Source organism: Mesoplodon bidens (assembly GCF_964165515.1).
Source record: "Mesoplodon bidens genome assembly, chromosome: 13".
NCBI lineage: Eukaryota > Metazoa > Chordata > Mammalia > Artiodactyla > Ziphiidae > Mesoplodon > Mesoplodon bidens.
The window spans coordinates 13070557-13093440 of NC_138169.1; the positions used below are offsets into that span (position 1 = coordinate 13070557).

General features: G+C 48.1%; 1 protein-coding gene across 3 annotated transcripts in view; it reads left to right on the forward strand.

Annotated features, from left to right (window-relative positions):
* SPRING1 (SREBF pathway regulator in golgi 1) overlaps nucleotides 1-22884 on the forward strand; it is a 264113-nt gene that overhangs the window by 206726 nt on the left and 34503 nt on the right. For all 3 annotated transcript variants that reach the window (XM_081252158.1, XM_081252156.1, XM_081252159.1), the window contains one exon: nucleotides 18537-18598. In XM_081252158.1, the coding sequence (XP_081108284.1) occupies nucleotides 18537-18598 (62 nt within the window). The remainder of the gene's footprint in view (nucleotides 1-18536; nucleotides 18599-22884) is intronic.

The following is a 22884-nucleotide window of genomic DNA, read 5'->3' on the forward strand; positions in this document are numbered from 1 at the left end:
TCCCTCACCGAGTGAGCATCAGAGAAGGGGCTGGCTGGGGGAGGTGTATGTCGCCGAAAGGCCTGCAGGCCCTGGCAGACTGCGGGCTACGCTCTCTCCGGTTGCGCGTGCAGTTCCCAAGTCACAGGCCCAACAAGTTCCTTGAGTGGGTGCAGATGTCCCACATCCATGCGCCTCTTGCCACTTGGAGCCCCCTGCCAGAAGCCTGGACCCCTCGCCGCTCAGCTTGCAGATCACAGAGCCTGGGCAGCGGGCCTCCCCTTCAGCCCTCTGAGTCAGAAATGTTGATTTGTTATAGTAACGTGAGCACAGGGGAAGGACAAGAGGAAAGTGAGCAAGAGAGAGAGACATTGACAGCGAGTCAAAAACAGTGAGGCTGGGGGACTTCCCTGGCGGTCCAGTGGCTAAGGCTCCACACTTCCAATGCAGGGGGTGCAGGTTCGATCCCTGGTCGGGGAACTAAGACCCCACATGCCGCATGGTGCGGTCAAAAAAACCCAGAAAAACAAAGCAGTGGGGCTGACCAAGAGAGACTGGGAGAGACAGACTCAGCAGGAGAAAGAACCCCCAAGAAAGAAAAACACAGACGGAGACTGAGATGGAAGGAGACAGACTGAGGGTTGTGGGGGCAACAGAGAGAGAGGAAACCAGACTAAGAGAAGGTAGGACAGATTGAGGTTAGCGAAAAGAGAAGCAGACCGAGACAGAGCCAGAGAGAGGAGGACCGAGTGGAAGGGAAGACGGAGGAAGTGAGCAAGAGAAAGGTTTCCTTGCAAACCCCATGGTCCGGAGCCCAGTAACCCTCCAAGGCTCTGCCCTATTTCAGCCATGAAACTGGGGAACTGGGGAAGTTTTCCCGTGGCAGGTCCGGGACGAGCAAGCATTGTTCACATTACTGCTGGTGTTCCCTGCTAACTGGACAGTAGCCAACAGGAAATTCCCGGGACAAATCTTTCCACTCAGAGTCTTTTAAAACGTTTACTTATTTATTTTAATTTTGGGGGGATTTAAAAAAAAAGAGGGAGAATGAAAAAAAACAGAAACAAGAAAAAGAAATGAGCCACTCGGTATAAGAAAAACGTATCTAGCAACAGCCCCAGCCAGGCCAGGGGAGGCTCGGAATCCATTGTGTCCACTCCGTCCTGTTCTTCCTCTGGAAGGATTTATGACCTCACACTCCCATGACATCACAGTGCGTTGCCATGGCCCTGCTTTATTATCATAAACAAAGGGCTGATCCTTGGGACACTGGCTGGCTGAGCAGGAGGGGGTGGGGAGGCTCTGTGTAATGTGTTTTCTTGGGAAGGCAGCTTGTTCAGAAGTCTAAAAAGCTGTGAAAATAGTTGTACACACAGTACCCTCCGTGCAGCCCTGTCGCCTCTGGACAAGTTTGGCAATGAAGTCAGCTCCCTGCAGGAGGACCCTCTGGCTCAGCGTGTTCTCACTGCCAAAGAGCAGCTTCCCCGGGCTTCCCTCACGGCTCCAAACAAGGTTTTCATTCATTCACCCAAAAGGCATTGAGCGCCTACTATGTGCTAGGCACTGACAGAGCTGGGTTATTATAGATTGATGAAAAACCCAGATACGGGCCCCGCTGCCCCCTCCACCCCCCTCCCGGAACCTGGAATACTCAACAAGTATGCAGATAAATCAACAGGAATGTGTAAAATTGTCTCGGGTTAAGTGTGCCGAAGGAAGCAAACAGGAAATGAGGATGAGAAGAATGGAGGGAGGAGGCTACTTAGACCAGCAATCTGGGAGGGCCTCTCTGAGGAGGTGACATTTTAGACAAGACCTGAAGGAGGAGAAAGAGTCAGCCGTGAAGAGTGGGAACAGGTGGCAGGAAGTGGGCAGAGACAGCAGCTCCAGGGAGAGTGACTGTCAAGACTGAAGTTCCCATCAGGGGTCTCTTCCTACATATTTTACAGCATCCTGGACAGCTGACTCAGATGAGAGGGCTGGTAAAGAGGAGTCATTTCGTGAATCCGAGTTGAGTAAAGATTCTTTCTGGACCCTGCTGCAGCAGTGCCAGTAAACCCCCATTTCCAACTCAAAGAGAGGTTTGCAGAACTGTCAGACTGGCACTTGGTGAAAACAGATTAGCCAGGAGTAAAGACACCTGTAGGACCCCAAACCCGCTCTCCCTGGCTGAGTCAGGTGATGCTCTTAAGCTGCAGAAAAGAGAAGGAAGGGCAGGGGGAGGGCAGCAAGTGGGACAGATGTGGGCACTGCCTGCTGGTCAGGAGGCCAGATGAGCAACAGAGGGGTAAGCCATTCCCCCCTCCCAGGAGATGGACCCTGAGGGAGCTAGGACCCTAGACCTAGAATGGGATGAGGACTTCTAGATCATCAGTCCAATGATGGGGACAGATGGGGACATGAGGCCCAGAAAGGGGAAAGGCCTGGCCTGAGGTGGACAGAACTCTGCCCCTCACTTGTTTTGTAACCTTGGGGAGCTCACTTCATGTCTCTGAGCCCCCATCCGCATTGTAAAATGGGAAGAATGTACAGAAAGGGCTTTGCACAGCTGCAACATAGTTGCTGTTTTCTACCCCTACTTTTCCAAGAACACATTTATTAAACGCTGCCAGGCACTGTGCTTTGGACTTCTCATACATTCAGCTCCTTTAATATTCAGGGAAGCCCTAAGAGGTAGACACGGCTGTCCCCATTATGCAGATAAGGAAACTGAGGCCAAGAGAGGTTGAGTAGCATCCGAGGTCCCGGGGCCAGATCCCACCCCTGACCTGACTGACTTCAGATGGAGCCCATGTTCTCGACCACGGAAGGGTGGCCTGTTCCGTGGTACATAGCTGCGTGCAGGCAGGAGGTGGCGATGGCGACCAGAGAGGGCTGGCCCTCTGACCCAGAGCTAGGAAGGAGTGAAGGCTGCAGAGCTGTGAGAGCCGGCTTGCAGGCCAGCAAGAGCCATGGTGTGCCAGAGGCCCACGGGACAGCAGGGAAGGAAGGACGTGGAGAGGAAAGAGGACTGCATTCTTCACGCTGAGTGATATTACCAGAGGCATGAATCTAATTTTTATGTCCGATGCACATTTAGGCTTCTCCAGATCAGGGTAAGGAAGTGTCCATTCACACACTAGTACTCAGCTGGGTCCAGCTAACCAGTTGAAAAAGCATCTATTTGGGAAATTAAGGGGTGGGTGGACCATTAGACTAGGTGTCAGGCACCTCAGCTTCTAGGGAAGTGTCACATTTAATGAATATCTACCCCTGGGCTAAGGACTTTACTGACCTTGCTTTATTTAATTCTCACCACATCTTGTGATATTGTTTCCCGATTTATAAATGTAGGGACTGAGGCCCAGAAAGACTCCAGTCCTGGCGGTGTGCCCCAGGGTAGAGATATAATTTCTCTGGGCCTAAGTTTCCTGTTACAAAAAAGTGGAAGGATGGGTCTTAATCAGGGGTTGGTGAACTTTTTCTGTAAAAGGCGAGATAGTAAATATTTTAGGCTTTGCAGGACACATCGTCTTTTTTCAGGTGTTCAATTCTGCCCTTGTGGCATAAAATCAGCCATAGACAATATGGAAATGACAGATGAGCATGGCTGTGTTCCAATAAAACACTATTTACAAAAACAGGTGACAACACTTTACACCCACTAGGATGACTATAATTGAAAAGTTGGTGAGGATGTGGAGAAATCAGAATCCTCATACACTGCTGGTGGGAATGTCAAATGGTTTAGCACTTTGGGAAACATGGTACCTCAAGGGTCAGAGAGTTATCACATGACTCAGCAATCCAACTCCTAGGTATATACCCAAGAGAATTGAAAACATATGTTTACACAAAAACTTGTACACTAATGTACAGCAGCAAAATAGTCATGAAATAATAGTCATAATAGTCAAAAAGTGGAAACAACCCAAATGTCCATCAACTGATGACTAGATAAACAAAATGTGGTCTGTCCATACAGTGGAATATTATTTGGTTATAAAAAGCAATGTAGTACATCTGATACATGCTACAACACAGATGAACCTTGAATTATGTTAAGTGAAAGAAGCCAGACACAAAATGCTCCTATTGTATGATTCCACTTATTCAAAGTGTCAGGAATGGGTAAATCCATAGAGACAGAAAGTATATTAGTAGTTGCTTAGGACTGGAGTGGGGAGAATCAAGGGACTGGGGGAGGGGGAGGGGGGATGCTGATGGCTAAAAGATATGGGGTTTCTTTTTGAAGTGATGAAAATATTCTAAAATTTACTGTGGTGATGGTTGCATCTATCTGTGACTGTACTAAAAGCCTTTGAATTGTACACTTTCAATGAGCAACGTTTATGGTATGTGAATCATATCTCAGTAAAGCTGCTATTAAAAATTTCATTTACTGGGACTTCCCTGGTGGTCCAGTGGGTAAGACTCTGTGCTCCCAATGCAGGGGGCCAGGTTTGATCCCTGGTCAGGGAACTAGATCCCACATTCATGCTGCAACTAAGAGTTCGCATGCCGCAACTAAAGATCCCACGTGCTGCAACTAAGACCCGCCCGGCGTAGCCCAGGAAAAAAAAATTTTTTTCATTTACTGATAAAGCCAAAAAAAGAGGGGGCAAGAGGGAAATCTTGGGAGTGGATAGAAATGTTCCAAAAATTGATTTTGGTGCCAGTTGCATGACTGTATATATTCACAAAAATATATCAAACTTTACATTTTAAATGGGTGAATTAATTTATGTAAATTATATCTCACTAAAGTCCTTAATGGAGGGGGGAAAGTAGGCAGCAAATTGGAATTGGCCCATGAGCCATGTTTTGCTGACCCCAATCTACATGATGATCATATCAGGACTCTAGATTTCAAGTAGGCAATAACCCAGCTCAAGCTGATTTAAGGAAAATGAGGAATTTCTTGATGCACACAACTGAAAAGCCTAGAGGCGAGGTGCGCTTCAGGCACTGTTGGATCTAGTACAAATGTCACCAGAACTCCATATTGCTTCCACTCTCAATTTCCATGAAATGGCTGCCAGCAGCTCCTGTCACATTTTCCCAGGTTCGAGTCCAGCAGAGGAGCGTGAGTAGCCTTTTCCAAAGGCTGTAACAAAAATCATTGTGTCCCGTTGGTTCTGATTGGGCCACATGCCCATTTCTGATTCACTCCCTTTGTCCAGGAAATGCAGGGTTCTGATTGGCCAGTCCAGAGTCACATGATCCCTGAAGCCCAGGGACTGTGCATAGGGGTGGCAGGGAAGAGGTGGCTCCCTAGAGGAAAATTGGGGAGCTAGACCAGGGGGACCCAACAACAGAATTCAGGAAGTGTTTCTTACGCCAAATATTTTTGCTTAAGTAGTTCCAAAACACCAAAGGAGTTAAATAAACATTGTTAGTCATGTTCTATCAATGACAAATTGAAGCCCCCAAGAGTGAAGACAGCCTGCAGGTCACTGGCAAAGCAAACTACCCCCAGCCCCCAGCCCCAGCTACTTCACCTTTGCTCTCAGCATGAGGTTTAACTACCTGTGAGTCAAGACAGAAGGGGTCATTTATTCAACAGACGGTTATTACAGCCAGCCACACACACCATGTCTGTAAAATTATCTGAGATCGGGAAATTGAAAGGCCTGGAAATTCAGGGGCAGACATAAAGGCTGTGCAGCAGAGCACACAGGCTGGCTCTTGGGCTCCGGGGGCAGTGCCCCACTGCCCGGACAAGACAAGCCTTTTTGCGTGTGGCAGCAGAGCCCTGAAAGGTCTCCTCCGACACCGCCAGCTGAGTCACTGTCTTCACCTCTCCAGAGGGGGAAACAGGGTCAGATCAAGAGGAAATCAGAAAGTCGGGGTCCTGGGTCCTAACCTCAGCTCTGATGCTAACATGCTGTGTCACAAGAGGTAGCTTGTTTGTCTGGGCCTCAGTGTCCAATGAGAATGAGAGCCTTTTCACTCTTCTGCCAGCCTTGATCTGACCCTGGCCCACTTCTGTACATGCATCACCTCCCACGTCCCCCAATCTCCCACTCCATCCATCCTGGCTTCTCTGTTCCTTGCATATTGCTGCTTGTTCCCACCTCTGAGCATTTGCACTTGTTCGCTCTGCCTGGAAGACTCCTCCTCTCCCAGCATCTTCCCAAGACTATTACTTCTGGATCACTGGGGGTCAGCTCAGGGAGACCTTCCCTGGCCACCCACACCCCCTTGAGCCCCAAGGTGAGACCCTCAGGTCTCTCTCCCTGACAGTATCCAGTTTTGTCTTCTCAGTAATGGGGCCCAGCTCCAAAATGCTCAACACGGGTTTATTCATTGGACAGAAACAATTATAGGACAAGTAGGGACAATGTGCATCTCTGACCCAAACTCCAAGGAAGACGCAGTGCCACTGTCCAATCCCCCAAACTGGGGCCCAAGCATAGGATGGTGTCCAGTCTGTCCTGACTTTTCTTTCTTCTGCTTGTTTCTCCCAGCAGTTGTTGGTCCTGAAGCCAAGCATGCATGTCCTCCCTCCCCTGCACCGTCCCACAGTGCTCTGTGCCAGCAGCCAGGGCAGCTGCCCCGTCCCCAGCCAGAGTGGGTACAGGCCCTAAACACCTCCCTTCAGTCAAGACCCATCCACAGGTCCTGCCAGCTCCATGCTCTGTGCCTTTGCAAAACAGACGCCCTCCTTCCCCTGCCCTTTCCTTGCCCATCTTCATCTTGATGCCCCCGTCCCACGGGCCCGAGCCTCCTCTCAGCACCAAAGCACCATACTTGTGTTTCCTGTGGGCCCCTGCCTGGCTTCCTGTGTTCCAGCCGATCCTTTTGCCTCAACACCCTTCCCTATTCCTCTGACCAGCTCCTGCCACCTCTCAGCGCCACCTCTTTCCAGAAGACCCCTTGAAACACCCCCACACTGCCCTAATAGGGTTGGGAGTCCCTTTTCTCTCCTGAGGCCTCTCCAGCCACCAGATTCTGCAGCAGCCCTTCCCGCACTGGAGGGAATTACCTGCCATCCTCTCCCCAAGTAGATGTGAGCATCTTGAGATCAGAAACGACATCATTTGTCTTTGCTGTTACTGCACCTGTGTGCCTGGCACCCAGTAGGTGCTCAGGAGATGCTTTCTTGAATGACAGGTGTGTGCGTGCAAGTATGCATATGCGAGTGCTCTGGAGGCAGGGGCTGTGTCCAGTGTGCCCAGTGCCTCAAAGAGCCTGGCCTATGGTGAGTCTCAACAAATGTTCAGAGAATGAATGAATGAATGAATGATTCCTTCAAGGCCTGTGTGAAGTTACCTCTTCCACACGGAGTGACCAGCCGTCCCCATTGGCCCAGGATGTGGAACTTCCAGTGCTTAACCCGGGCAAGTCCCAGGCAAACTTGGATGAGTTAGTCATCCTGCTCTACGTGCCACCCCTGTGACCCCCTGTAAGACCTGATCCCAGTCAGGCTGCACTAAATCCCAGTCACTTGATACTGTTGTGTATTTTAATGGCTTTCTAATACTTTCACACATTTGTGGCAGTCTTCCAATATTACTAAAGGACAGGGGCCATCTTTGTTTATGGCCCACCATAACCATTCAGGGCCAGACAGAAACAGGCTTGGAAAGATCTTCATCTTTCTCATCACCATTTACTAAGGCCTTGTCTAAGCTGTTCTTTTTTTTTTTTTTTTTTTTTTTTCACTATAAAATTATTTTATTTCTAAGTTTTAGTAATTCAATTTCATATGAATTAATATAACTTTACATTATATAAAATTTTATATGCATTTATATTCAATGCATACTTTAATCACCAATATAAACAACATATAATCAAAGTCTAATAAAGTTTGTCTTGTCATATTTGTAATGTTACATATTAAATGGTAAGCATATAGAATAATATGTAAGTATATAAGGGTTGTCCTTATATATACTACAGCTTCAACCCCTATCAGATGAACAGGCTACTACATTATTATACATGATTCCATCACATCAAGACAACAAAAATAAATAAAATAAAACAGAAACATGTTTTTTAATGTGTAGTCTTGTCAAAGATAACGTTTTTTTCCACTAGATTTTTTAAATTGTATTTTAGAAAATTTGAAATAGAACATATTTCTGAGGCTACTGTTTCCAAACATAATGAATTTTTTAAAGTCTAAGTAAGAAGTATGGCCTTATGTGGAACACACCATACTATGACGTTACCTTAGATAGTTTTCTGTTCTTCTTTCTCTAATTGCTTTAGGTGCAAGGTTAGGTTGTTTATTCGAGATGTTTCCTGTTTCTTAAGGTGGGATTGTATTGCTATAAACTTCCCTCTTAGAACTGCTTTTGCTGCATCCCATAGGTTTTGGGTCGTCGTGTCTCCATTGTCATTTGTTTCTAGGTATTTTTTAATTTCCTCTTTGATTTCTAAAGTGATCACTTCGTTATTAAGTAGTGTATTGTTTAGCCTCCATGTGTTTGTATTTTTTACAGCTCTTTTCCTGTAATTGATATCTAGTCTCATAGCATTGTGGTCAGAAAAGACACTTGATACAATTTCAATTTTCTTAAATTTACCAAGGCTTGATTTGTGACCCAAGATATGATCTATCCTGGAGAATGTTCCATGAGCACTTGAGAAAAATGTGTATTCTGTTGTTTTTGGATGGAATGTCCTATAAATATCAATTAAGTCCATCTTGTTTAATGTAACATTTAAAGCTTGTGTTTCCTTATTTATTTTCATTTTGGATGATCTGTCCATTGGTGAAAGTGGGGTGTTAAAGTCCCCTACTATGATTGTGTTACTGTCGATTTCTCCTTTTATGGCTGTTAGTATTTGCCTTATGTATTGAGGTGCTCCTATGTTGGGTGCATAAATATTTACAATTGTTTTATCTTCTTCTTGGATCGATCCCTTGATCATTATGTAGTGTCCTTCTTTGTCTCTTCTAGTAGTCTTTATTTTAAAGTCTATTTTGTCTGATATGAGAATTGCTACTCCAGCTTTCTTTTGGTTTCCATTTGCATGGAATATCTTTTTCCATCCCCTTACTTTCAGTCTGTATGTGTCTCTAGGTCTGAAGTGGGTCTCTTGTAGACAGCATATAGATGGGTCTTGTTTTTGTATCCATTCAGCCAATCTGTGTCTTTTGGTGGGAGCATTTAGTCCATTTACATTTAAGGTAATTATCGATATGTATGTTCCTATTCCCATTTTCTTAAATGTTTTGGGTTCGTTATTGTAGGTCTTTTCCTTCTGTTGTGTTTCTTGCCTAGAGAAGTTCCTTTAGCATTTGTTGTAAAGCTGGTTTGGTGGTGCTGAACTCTCTCAGCTTTTGCTTGTCTGTAAACGTTTTAATTTCTCCATCAAATCTGAATGAGATCCTTGCTGGGTAGAGTAATCTTGGTTGCAGGTTTTTCTCCTTCATCACTTTAATTATGTCCTGCCACTCCCTTCTGGCTTGTAGAGTTTCTGCTGAGAGATCAGCTGTTATCCTGATGGGGATTCCCTTGTGTGTTACTTGTTGTTTTTGCCTTGCTGCTTTTAATATGATTTCTTTGTGTTTAATTTTTGACAGTTTGATTAATATGTGTCTTGGCGTATTTCTCCTTGGATTTATTCTGTATGGGACTCTCTGTGCCTCCTGGACTTGATTAACTATTTCCTTTCCCATATTAGGGAAGTTTTCAACTATAATCTCTTCAAATATTTTCTCAGTCCCTTTCTTTTTCTCTTCTTCTTCTGGAACCCCTATAATTCGAATGTTGGTGCGTTTAATGTTGTCCCAGAGGTCTCTGAGACTGTCCTCTGTTCTTTTCATTCTTTTTTCTTTATTTTGCTCTGCAGCAGTTATTTCCACTATTTTATCTTCCACCTCACTTATCCGTTCTTCTGCCTCAGTTATTCTGCTATTGATCCCATCTAGAGTATTTTTTATTTCATGTATTGTGTTTTTAATCGATGCTTGATTCATCTTTAGTTCTTCTAGGTCCTTGTTAACTGTTTCTTGCATTTTGTCTATTCTATTTCCAAGATTTTGGATCTTGGAAATAGAATCTTGGATCATCTTTACCATCATTATTCTGAATTCTTTTTCAGGTAGACTGCCTATTACCTCTTCATTTGTTAGGTCTGGTGGGTTTTTATCTTGTTCCTTCTCCTGCTGTGTGTTTTTCTGTCTTCTCATTTTGCTTATGTTACTGTGTTTGGGGTCTCCTTTTTGCAGGCTGCAGGTTCGTAGTTCCCGTTGTTTTTGGTGTCTGTCCCCAGTGGCTAAGGTTGGTTTAGTGGGTTGTGTAGGCTTCCTGGTGGAAGGTACTAGTGCCTGTGTTCTGGTGAATGAGGCTGGATCTTGTCTTTCTGGTGGGCAGGTCCACGTCTGGTGGTGTGTTTTGGGGTGTCTGCGGACTTTTTATGATTTTAGGCCACCTCTCTGCTAATGGGTGGCGTTGTGTTCCTGTCTTGCTAGTTGTTTGGCATAGGGTGTCCAGCACTGTAGCTTGCTGGTCGTTGAGTGAAGCTGGGTGCTGGTGTTGAGATGGAGATCTCTGGAAGATTTTCGCCGTTTGATATTATGTGGAGCTGGGAGGTCTCTTGTGGACCAGTGTCCTGAAGTTGGCTCTCCCACCTCAGAGGCACAGCACTGACTCCTGGCTCCTCAATTTGGGATGATTTGTTGTCTATTCATGTATTCCACAGATGCAGGGTACATCAAGTTGATTGTGGAGCTTTAATCCGCTGCTTCTGAGGCTGCTGGGAGAGGTTTCCCTTTCTCTTCTTTGTTCTCACAGCTCCTGGGTCTCAGCTTTGGATTTGGCCCCGCCTCTGCGTGTAGGTCGCCGGAGGGCGTCTGTTCTTCGCTCAGACAGGACAGGGTTAAAGGAGCAGCCTCTTCGGGGACTCTGGCTCACTCAGGCCGGGCGGGAGGGAGGGGCACGGAGTGCGGGGCGAGCCTGCAGCGGCAGAGGTCGGCGTGACGTTGCACCAGCCCGAGGCGCGCCGTGCGTTCTCCCAGGGAAGCCGCCCCTGGATCCCGGGACCCCGGCAGTGGCGGGCTGCACAGGCTCCCGGAAGGGCGGTGTGGACAGTGACCTGCGCTCGCACACAGGCTTCTTGGCGGCGGCAGCAGCAGCCCCAGCGTCCCACGCCCGTCACTGGGCTCCGCGCTTTCAGTCGTGACTCGCGCCCGTCTGTGGAGCCCCTTTAAGCAGCGCTCTTAATCCCCTCTCCTCGCGCACCAGGAAACCAAGAGGGAAGAAAAAGTCTCTTGCCTCTTCGGCAGCTCCAGAGTTTTCCCGGACTCCCTGCCGGCTAGCTGTGGCACATTAGCCCCCTTCAGGCTGAGTTCTCGCCGCCAGCCCCAGTCCTTTCCCTGCGCTCTGACCGAAGCCCGAGCCTCAGCTTCCAGCGCCGCCCGCCCTGGCGGGCGAGCAGACAAGCCTCTCGGGCGGGTGAGTGCCGCTCGGCACCGATCCTCTGTGCGGGAATCTCTCCGCTTTGCCCTACCCAGGTATGTGGGGAGTTTCTTGCCTTTTGGGAGGTCTGGGGTCTTCTGCCAGCGTTCAGTAGGTGTTCTGTAGGAGTTGTTCCACGTGTAGCTGTATTTCTGGTGTATCCGTGGGGAGGAAGGTGATCTCCGCGTCTTACTCTTCCGCCATCTTACCCGGAAGTCCTAAGCTGTTCTTATACATTTTCTTCTTTAAGTCTTCCAATGACTGTGCGAAGTAGGGATTTTCATTTTACAGATGAGGCTGTTTTCAAAGGCCAGAGTTGAAGGCAAGACCAAGGTAAGCTCACATACCTTGGAAGTCTCAGGATATGAACCCAGGACGATCAGAGGTCATAGCTTTTGCTTAAAGAGCACCCAGAGGTAGCCCCTCTCCGGCACCCGGGTCCTCTGAGGTCTGATGGTTTCCTTCGCCTCCCTTAGCCCCTGCATGCACAGCTGGATGAAAGTGCCCCCCACCCCGCCCCAGCCAACGGAGACAGATCCTTCAGCTGCCAGAGGAGGGACCTGAGTTTTGGAGAGGAGAGAATAAACATGATTCCCAGGTGGTGAGAAAACAAGTCACTCTCCAGCTCTGGAGATTGGACAGGACCAGGTTTGAGGGCCGGGAACCCTTCCTTATCTGTAACAGTTGTGCCGTCATCCCGTCAGACCCAAGAGCAGGCAAAATGGGTCCCCCAAGGACAGGAGGTTGTATTAGTCTTCTGGGGCTGCTGTAACAAGTTACCAGGAACTCAGTGGTGTCAAACAACAGAAAGGATTCTCTCATGGTTCTGGAGGCCAGAAGTCCAAAATCAGGGTGTCAGCAGGCTTTGGTTCCTTTTGGAGGCTTTAGGGGAGAGTCGGTTCCCTGCCTCTCTCTTAGCTCCTGGTGGCTCCAGGCAATCCTTGGCATTCCTTGGCTTGTGGTTGCATCACTCCAATCTCTGCCTCTGTCTTCCCATCACCTTCCTCTCTTTTTGTCTCTGCATCCTCTCCTCTTCTTATAAGACATCAGTCATCAGATTTAGGGCCCAACATAACCCCAGGATGATTTCATCTCCAGGTCTTTGACCATATTTCCAACTAAGGTCACACTCTGAGGTTACCAATGGACATGAATTTGGGGGGACCCTATTCAACCCAGTACATACAGAGGTTCATTGCCTTGGGTCCTCCCAGTGTCTGCTGAAAACCTTACATGCATTCCCGTGCCCTCCCTCCGCAGGACACCCCTGCAACAGCTGCCATTGGGACAGCCACACACCCCCTCCCCCCAGACCCATGGAGCCTCCTGACATGCTCACCCCACCCTCCCAGCCTCCCTGGAAGTCTGAGGGCTCCACAACAAGCCCCACATGCTTGCAGGAGTCGCGCGGGAAAGACCACAGTTGCAGAATCCCAGCATTCTGGGAGAAGGAAAAGGAAAGTGCTGACTTAAAGATTGAAACCCTGACAGATGTAGCACTTTTTAACTCTGCGATGGACCTGTTGGCACTTGTCGATCCCAGCACGTTTGCTAGTGTGCATTTTCATCAGAGGGCTGAGCCTGCCCCAGCTCCCATTGCCTGCCTCGCCTCTTTGCTTCCAATTCCTTTGCTGGGTTGGTCCTGCCTGTTCTCTTTCCTGATTACTAACCTCCCCTCCCCTTTCCCTCTCTCTCTCAATGTCTCTCCCCGCGGAGCCCCATACCCCAGGCTTTTCTTCCTTCTGTCTTCTTTCCTCTCCGACTCTGGGTCCCCTCTCCTCCTCTTCGCTTGGTTCAGCAAGATAAACATTTGTGGAGAAGCTACAGTAAACCGGGGGCTGTGAGAGTGACAAGATGGAAAGACAGACAAGACGGGTTGTACTCACCCCTTCCTGCCCTGCTCTGTTCTCTGTGTCTCTCTCCTCGTCCCTCCCCTCCTCGCTCAGCATCTTGTCTCTCTCTTCTGTTTCGCAGGCCAGTTGAACCAACTCTTCCCTGCTTTGTACCAGGCGCTCTACTACGTGTTGTGGATGCAGACAGGACCAAGATGAGGTCTCTGCTGTCTCAGAATCTCCTGGTGTTTCTCTTTCTCTCTCTTCCTTCTTTTTCTTCCTCTGACATCCTTCCTCTCACTCCTCCCAAACCCTTACCGCCATTGTCCATCGCCTTCGCCCAAGCCCAATCTCAGGCTTCAGCCTCGCAAACGAGAGAGGCAGGGGGCTAATCTCATGGCCCCCTCCACTGATGGGGCCAGGCCCAGCCGTGTTGCCAACAGTGCTGGAGCCGCTGGCTGGGAACAGCTGATGCATGTGGACAGACAGGATCCAAAAGGCCCTTGCCCTTGCTGGCCTCCGCCCAGAACTGCTGATCAGCCAGATATGTCTGACTGCACAGGAGCAGTTCTGAGAGGCCTCAGCCCTGCGGGCAGTCAGGAAAGGCTGATGCGGGTGGACACATGATCAGGAGCAGAACGGAAAGTTCTTTGGCTGCCTCTGAGCTGGGCTGGCTGATTGGAATGGACGTGCGGGGTCACTGGTTGGCTGGACACTGGGGCGTGGTGGGCAGGGGGGATTGAAGGAGGATGATGCCCAGGTGCTGGAAACCATGGCTAAAAAGGGAATCAGGAGTGGACAGTGACTGGGCTGGAGGTTTCAGGACCACCCTTGCCAGGGCTGCTTTCCTGAATATCCAGGAGGTCAAGAGGAAGGCAGCTCCGGGTTCAAACCCTGGATCTGTTCACCGTGCTTAACCCCACCCCTCCCACCTCCCCAAAATATGTTCTACCCAAGTGAGGATGTCAGGCATGGGGCTCCCATTTCTCTTGCTGTGATTGGTTCCCCAGTGGTTTTGTGATCCAATGACAGCCAAGGAGACACACGGGAAAGTCTGCTGGGGCTTCTGGGAAAACTCCTTCTCCCTCATAAGAAGGTGATGCTGGACAATCATGGTGACATTGCAAATCCTGCAGCCTGGGACGAAGTCAACCCTGAGGATGTCAGGTCTGAGATGGAAAGAAATGGTGACCTTGAGGATATCATGCAGCCACCAGCATCACGCCCAGCATGTGCCCTTCCTCGGATTTCTTATTATGTGAAATAATGACTCTTAGTGTTTAAGGCCATTTGAGCCTAAGTTGTGTTGTCTGTAACTTGCAGCCTAAAGCATCCTAAATAACAGACGAGAATCATTAGAGATCATAATGCCTACACCCCAGGATTGCCGTGAGAATTCATGAAAGGATGCATTTAGCTCAGTCCATGGTACATAGAAAGCACTCATAAACACCACTGTAATTATTACTTACATATCAATACGTTATAAACAATACATTATTTGCAGTCAGTTACACATGGGAGTCACTAGTGCTGTTTGCCAAATGTTTCTGGTTCTCTTCCCTTGCAAGCATAATGCAGTAGTACAGACCTCTGAGGTGTTGTGGGTTTTGTTCCAGAGCACCACAATAAGGTGAATATTGAAATAAAGCAAGTCACATAAATTTTTTGGTTTCCCTGTGCATATAAAAATTACATTTACACTATACTGTAGTCTATTAAGTGTGCAGTGTGCATACCTTAACTAAAAAATACTTTACTGTTAAAAAATGCTAACCATCATCTGAGCCTTCAGTGAGTTGTAATCTTTTCCCTTTAGTCACATCAAAGATCACTGATCACTGATCGTAGATCACCATAATAGATATATAATAATAACAAAGTTTGAAATATGATGAGAATTACCAAAATGTGACAGAGACAGGAAGTGAGTAAATGCTGTTGGAAAAATGGCGCCAATAGACTTGCTTGACACAGGGTTGCCACAAACCTTCCATTTGTTAAAAAATGCAGGATCTGCGACGCACAATGAAGGAAGGCATGGCTGTTCTTGGTTCCTTCGTGGGTGGGAGAAGTCATGTGACTATTCACACAAGCTGGCCCTGTTCCCACCACCTCCCAGTACCCAAGTGGCCCCTCATTTTGTCAGCGTTGCCCTGTGCCAGGTCCCTCAGGCCATCAGTGCTCTGGCAGAGCTGGCAAAACATCGCCTCCCTCAGTGACACTCAGGCAGAGGTGTCCGTGGCAAAGCTGGCTGGACTCCAAGGGTCTAGGCTGTCTCTCAAGTCACACACAGCCATTTCTCCCCATGGCACCCACATGGCACCTGGGGGCAGCTTGCCATGTTGAAATCATCACCAGGCCCCGTAAGACTGGTGTAGCTTGGAGCTGCTGTTTTTCTCTGTCACTTTCTGTGTGATGAATTACTTCTGGGGGGACCCAAATTGTTCCTCCTGCACTCTGGCCTTTATAGGGCTTTCCTGTAATTCCAGAAGACATGGCTCTGTGTTTCAGCCCCACTGGCAGACAGGAGCTTACCTCAGCCCCTATGAGAAATCAGTGATTATTTTAAAAATGAAAGAAAGAAAAGTGTTGGCAATGGTGTGGAAGTATCGGAACACTTGTGCATTACTTATGGGAATGAAAAATGGTACAGGTGCCATAGAAAGCAGCAAAAAGCTCAATATAGAGTAATCCTATGACCCAGCAATCCCACTCCTAGGTAATGAGATAGATAGATAGATAGATAGATAGATAGAAAGATAGATACACACACACCCAAGGGACCTGAAAACATGACCATACAAAAACTTGTCCACAAATGTTCATAACATTATTTATAAAAGCCAAAAAGTAGAAACAACCCAATATCTACCAATGGATAAACAAAATGTGGCATATCCAGACAATGGAATATTATTTGGCCATAAAAAGTAATAAAGCATTGATGCATGCTACCATGTGGATGAACCTTGAAAGCATGAGACAATGTGAAAGAAGCCAGTCCCGGGGCTTCCCTGGTGGTGCAGTGGTTAAGAGTCCGCCTGCCGATGCAGGGGACACGGGTTCGTGCCCCGGTCCGGGAAGATCCCACATGCCGCGGAGAGGCTGGGCCTGTGAGCCATGGCCACTGAGCCTGCGCGTCCGGAGCCTGTGCTCCGCAACGGGAGAGGCCACAACAGTGAGAGGCCCGCGTATTGCAAAAAAAAAAAAAAAAGAAGCCAGTCCCAAAAGGTCACGTGTGATATGATTCCATTTATATAAAATGTCCAGAATAGGCAAATCCATAGGGACAGAAAGCAAATTAGTAGTTGTCAGGGGGTAAGTGAGTAACAGGTACAGGGTTTCCTTTTGGGGTGATGAAAATGTTTTGGAACTTGATAAAGATAATGGTTGCAGAAGATTGTGAATGTACTACACTACTGTATATAAAATAAACAACGAGGACCTATTGTATAGCACAGGGAACTATATTCAATGTCTTGTAATAACCTATAATGGAAAAGAATAGGAAAAAATGTATATATGTATAACTGCATCACTTTGCTGTACATCTGAAACTAACTCAACTGTGTTAGTTTCAACTTAGAGAAAAAAAAGTTGTGCATGTACTAAAGGCCACCAAATTGTACACTTTTAACATGGTTAATTTTATGTTATGTGAATTTCACCTCAATTTTTAAAATATCAGTTATTAGAAATGTGTGTGGAGGAGGGGAGGGCAGGCAGGCAGGGAGGGGAGAGGCATGGCATCCAGTCCCAGAAATGCCCAAGGCCCCTCCTGCCCGGCCCCAAACCCAGTCTGACACATAGTAGGTGCTGAACAAACGTCTGTTCCTCCCCTCCCCCTCCCCACTACCTGCTCCCTATATAAAAAGGAAAAAAATCCTTTTAACCACCGTCATTGCCGTACTTGAACATTTGGACTGAGTCCTGTCTGCCTTTAGGGAAGGTCTTGTTTACCTTTGTGCCCTGACCACAAGCCTGCCCTGAGATCTGCATTCCCTCCAGCATTGCTGGAGAAAATGCTGCCCAGCTCCAGCTCCAACCGGCATAATTACACATTATGCTGGGTCTCACTGCCACTGTTTACAGAGCCAGCATCATAATTAACAGTTTATTAGGGTCTTTCGGGCCGGCTGGGATTCCCCAGCTGCAGTGAGCTACAGTGTCTTCTGGCTGCACCTCCCTCCCCCTGCCATTCAGGAAAGACCTGGTTTCGGTGGCCGCTGGCCAGAGTCCCTGCACACTTCAAGAAAAGTTTCTTCCCTGACAGTTCCTGAGGTTCCCTGGGCTGGAAGCTCTTTTGGGGGTGTTGAGAGGAAGTGGGGGTGGGGACAACAGCTGTGACTCTGGCCACCTCTGTCCCTCTAGGCCAGAAGGGGAGCACCTTCTACCTGCCAGACATGGAGTAGGGTGGATGGAGAGATAAGGAACCTCACAGTCTAGGTTGGGGAGGAAGAAAGAGGAGGAGGTGGTCACCTCCTGTAAGATTCTGAGCAAGACCAGCTATGGAATTTTCAGGGCCCAGTGCAAAATGAAGATGTGGTGCCCCTTGTTAAAGTTATTGAGAATTTCATGACAGCAACAGAGCATTAACAAGCCTCACCCTTCTAAGTGCCAGGCCCTGTGGAACTGTGCAGGTGGTGCATCGGTGAAGCTGGCCCCGGCTCAGAGCGTTAGTAACAGCAAGCGTGAATTGAGCACTTACTGTACGCCCATGGCCGGAGACAGCAGGGGTTAGGAACACAGATCCCAGCTCTGCCTCTTCTCTCTGTGATCGTGGACAAATTATGCAGTATCTCAGTGCCTCACCTTCCTCATCTCTGAAATGGGGGTGATACTAATAAAAAGTGTGGGTCTGTGTCTGGCATGTAGTAACTGCTATACGAGCATTCACTGCTATTATTTAGTTTGCAAGGATGGATTCAGCTGATAGCCAGAAGAATCTAAAAGGTGGATGCTATGACTGTGCCCAGTTCCAAGTGGGGAAACCAAGGCACATACAGGTTAGATAACTTAACCTCAGTCACTCAGAGGAGAGGCTCATATTTGAACCCAGAAACGCTCTAGCACCTGGGCTTTGGTGGTGATGCTGGCATGGAAGAGGGGGAAGATCTGTGTGAAGGGGCAAGAGGGGAGGGCCTTGCGTCCATTCTCGGGGTCAGGGGGCAGACCACAGCCCCTCAAGCACCCCACTGTGCCTGGCTCTGAGTCTGTGCTCTCTAAGCGTGGGTGGAATTGAAGCACTGATGCTCCTTTGTGCCAGGCACTGTCTTAACACTTCATTCACATCTCAGTGTGTGTTTGATCATTTCCCTTGCAGATGGCGGCCTTCACCCAGCGCTATGAGACGTCTCCCCGCCAGTGTCACCCAGCCAGGAAGGGGTGAGTCAGAGGCTGCCCTCCCGGCTCTCTCGGGTTCCAAACTCCTGGCTCTTTCCTGCTCAGCCAGCTCCCCTCCGGAAGGAAGCTCTGCCCAGAAACATGCCCGGTTGGCATTGCTCAGCCTGGGAGCCTCGGTTGGCCCGGATCCCAATGCCACCCACGCTGCCCTTCTTCTGGGCCATAAAGATCCTCTCCTCTCACCCCTGCCCGGCCCTGGCAGGTAAAACAGCGAGACCACCCCAGGTAGTGCTCTCAGTAACGCTTCCTGACAGAGGGCGGCTGCTCTAGCCCCTCATCTCCATTATCCTCTACTTTGTGGCTCTGATTGGAATGCTCCAAATCCAGATGGGCAAGGAAGGCGGAGCTGTGACTCCATGGCCGTGGGCTCCCGGGAGCTCCCAGGGAAAGCTTTCCCTAGCAGTCCCCTCAGAGACTGTGGATTCTCGCTGTGAACAGTCCAAAACCCAGCCTTGCCTTCAGAGGACCCTGGGCGTGAGTGAGGGTGGGGGGGTGAGTTTAGCGGTAGCCCAGGCTGGCCGGTGGCTCCCTGTCCCCTGCGTGCCGTGAGAGGGAGACGGGAAAGGAGCAGAAGTCAGCTCGGAGTCAGGCATTTCCAGGGACAGTTCTGCCCCCAGAGGGGATCACTTTTTCCTCTTTGGGGGCAACCATGCGCCCACCACAACTTGCTTCTTTCTTTTTCTTTATTACTTTTTATTTGAATATAATTTTGGGCTTACAAAAAAGTTGCAAGAGCAGTACAAAGAATTCCCATATACCCTTCACCTGGATTCTCCAAATGTAAATGCTTTATCACATTTGCTTTATCCTTTTCTGTTTCTCCCTAGATAGATATATAGGAGAGAAAGATGTATTTTTTTTCAGAACCGTTTCACAGTAAGCTGCAGACAGAACACCTCTTTTTTTTTTTTTTTTTTTGCGGTACGCGGGCCTCTCACCGCTGTGGCCTCTCCCGCTGCGGAGCACAGGCTCTGGACGCGCAGGCTCAGCGGCCATGGCCCACGGGCCCAGCCGCTCCGCGGCATGTGGGATCCTCCCGGACCGGGGAACGAACCCGCGTCCCCTGCATCGGCAGGCAGACTCCCAACCACTGCGCCACCAGGGAAGCCCCCAGAACACCTCTTTTACCTCTAAATACTTCAGCGTGTATTTCCTAAAAACAAATGACATTCTCTTACAGTATGATATCTTATAATGTAATTACCAAAATCAGGTAATTAACACTGAGACAGCATTATAATCTAATCTACAAACTTTATTCAGATCTTGCCATTTGTCCCTAGAATGTCCTTTATAACAAAAGGCAACTCTGGACCCCATATGGCATTCGGTTGTCATATCTCTCAGCCTCTTTCAATCTAGAAGAGTTCCTTAGTTTTTCTTTGTCTTTGAAGACATTGATGATTTTTAAGAGAAGTGGTCAGTTATTTGTAGCATGCCCCTCAGTTTTGGTTTGTCAGATATTTCTTCATGATTACTTTCAGGTTATACACTTTCAACCGGATGATCACAGAAATGTCCTGCATTCTTCTCAATGCCTTCTTAACAATTTGCCCCATTCTGGTGATGGGGTTAACTGTGATCACTGGGTTAAGGGATGCCTCTATATTTTAAAGCTAAAAACAAATAGAAAAACTTGAATTCTAGTCATACCCTCTCTAACTCCCAGCTCAGAAGCCACAAAAACCCCCACCACCAATTTGTTTGCTTACTCAGAAAAAACTTAACGTATCAGTTATCTATTGCTGCATAAGAAACCATCCCATGACACAGTAGCTTAAAATAACAGCTATTTTATTGCTTATGATTCTGTGGATCAGGAATTCAGATGGGGCCCAGTTCTTTATCTATGTGGCTGCACTCTGCTGAGATCTTGGCTGGGGCTAAAAGATCCAAGATGTCCTCCCTCATCTGTCTGGTAGTTGGTGTTGGCTGTCAGCTGGGGTACTTGGTTTTCCTCCGTGTGGCCTTTCCAGCAGGATAGCTTGGGCTTCTTGACATGGTGAAAATAGAAGCTGCAAGGCCTCTGAGGGCTGAGGGCTGGAAGCTGACCAGCCTAACTTCCGCTGTGTTCTATTCTGAGGCCAGCCCTGATTCAATCAGAGGGGAGATAACCCTGCCTTTGGATGGGAACAGGGGCAACGCTGACTGCAAAAGAGCATGTGAGATGGGATTTGTTTGCTCAGCCATCTTTGGAGATAGAGCACACCAAGGGTGCCTGCTTACTCACCCAGAATGTACAAGAGAGCTACAAATAAGGAACTGGGCAGTCAGCCTTGGCTACGCCTTTCCCAGGGGAATATCAGTCCCTACACTTGGGATGTTTCGTTTTCACTCTCCTTTTCAATTCTGTGCAATTCCAAAGCCTTTCTTGGGCATCTGTTATGTAACGATATATATGGAGCACCTACTATGTATGCAGGGCTCAGCGCTGAGGATCGAGGCATTAAACTGAGTTAGTCCTTGATCTCTGGGAGCTCATCACCTAGAGATAAAACTGAACTATAAACAAACCTTTGCAGGTGGTTGTCAAGAATGTGGGTGTGTGAAGGGTGGACTCCAGAGGAAGGAGGGGCTAAGTGTGGCTGGGGGCACTGGGGAAGGGACATAGAAGGGACCATGCAAGAGCTGACTCGTGAAGAAGGAGCAGGCCAGGCAGAGGGAGCAGCCTAGGGTGAGTGGTGGGCGTGCTGGGGAATTACCCCTACCCAGGAATGGCTGTCAGCAAGGTATGGTGGGGCTCAGGGGAGAGTGCAAGACTAAGGGGTGATCACGGACTGGAGTCTACAACCTCCAGTGCTGGTGTTTCTACCTCCTTCCCTTTCTTCCGTCAGAGTGTTTGCCAGCCCAGGTCTAAGTCCTTAACCCTGTAGACTCAGTAGAATCTCCATTCAATACAGACACGGGATGGGACAAGTGAGGAAGGGGGAAAAGACTTTGTAGAGAAACTTCTTTCATCTACATAACTAAGAGCTGGGAAAATGAGAGACCAAATGCAGTCTGGGAGTTTAGGAGTTTGGAATGGGGGATGAGAGAATGGGAGAAAGGAGGGGACAGCTTGCATTTGGTGCTGCTGCGGGGTTTGGACTCCATACAGTAAGGATTTGGTTACTATTTGATAGCTAGACGGCAGTTCTTTGCATGCAACTAAGTCATAGAAGGAGCCATATGGGAAGCCATAATTTATATGGGTTACGTATTTTTATATACATGCACCAACAGTCATGAGGGAGGTCACAGTTTTAAAAGGAATGTATTCTTGAAAATCTTTACATAATTAAAACCTCAACTAATTCAAGCATAGCCCTGAAAGGGGTGGCGAGCCTGTCTGTTTACATCCATTAAAATGTCTCTAACACATGGCCGCTATGCGCCACCGGTTAAATTTCACTCAAGCCATTCGGTTTTGAAATGATGCAATTACCGATGCCTTTTTTTTAAACTGAGAAGATTTGCATGATTCCACATTTTGCACCTAAAGGGAGGTTTTATTTCATACATATTTTTATGTTGCAGTATTTCTTATTTCATATTCTCTCTCTCCCATGTTAGACCCTCACTCACATATAAGGGAAGACATTGCAGTAGGGCGGGTGTCTTGGGAAGAATCCTGTGGTTAAGAGGGGACCTCTGAGGGTTTCTGGTGCCTCCCTCTTCATGAATGAGACAATAGAGGCTTGGCGGGTTTTGTTTCCAAGATGCTACAGTGAAAGGCAATGAAAGGTAACCGAGGAAAATCCCTCACTTGAACTCAGACATGTGGGCCGATTTTCCTGTTCCGGCCAAATAACATAGCAGTGGAGAACTTGGGTTTTGTAGTCTCTGCCACCTGCTAGCTTTCTGACCTTGGGCAAGGCATTTTTCATCCCTCTGAGCCTCAGTTTCCTCATCTACAAAAAGTGGTTCCTAATAGCCACCTGAAGGTGGAGATAATAGGTAACATGGTTCTTCGCACAGGGCCAGACTCAGTAAATGCTCAGTAACAGGTAACCATCATGCTTACCGCTTACCGTTACAACATCACCTTGGCCTCTGTGCCTTGCTTATCTGTTTACTTTGGTTTCCCAGCCAGACTGTGAGTCCCTGAGGGCTCACTGGTGTTTACAGTCCCAGCCCAGCGCACAGAGCCGACCCAGGGAGTGCGGGATGTCTGCTGGACTCCACACAATGCACTCCACACAATGCACCCCACACGATACGGTGCAGGGAGCTGTGGGGTGGGTTCCATATGCCCTTGGGGATCTTTTCCTTCTTCCTTCAAACTGCAA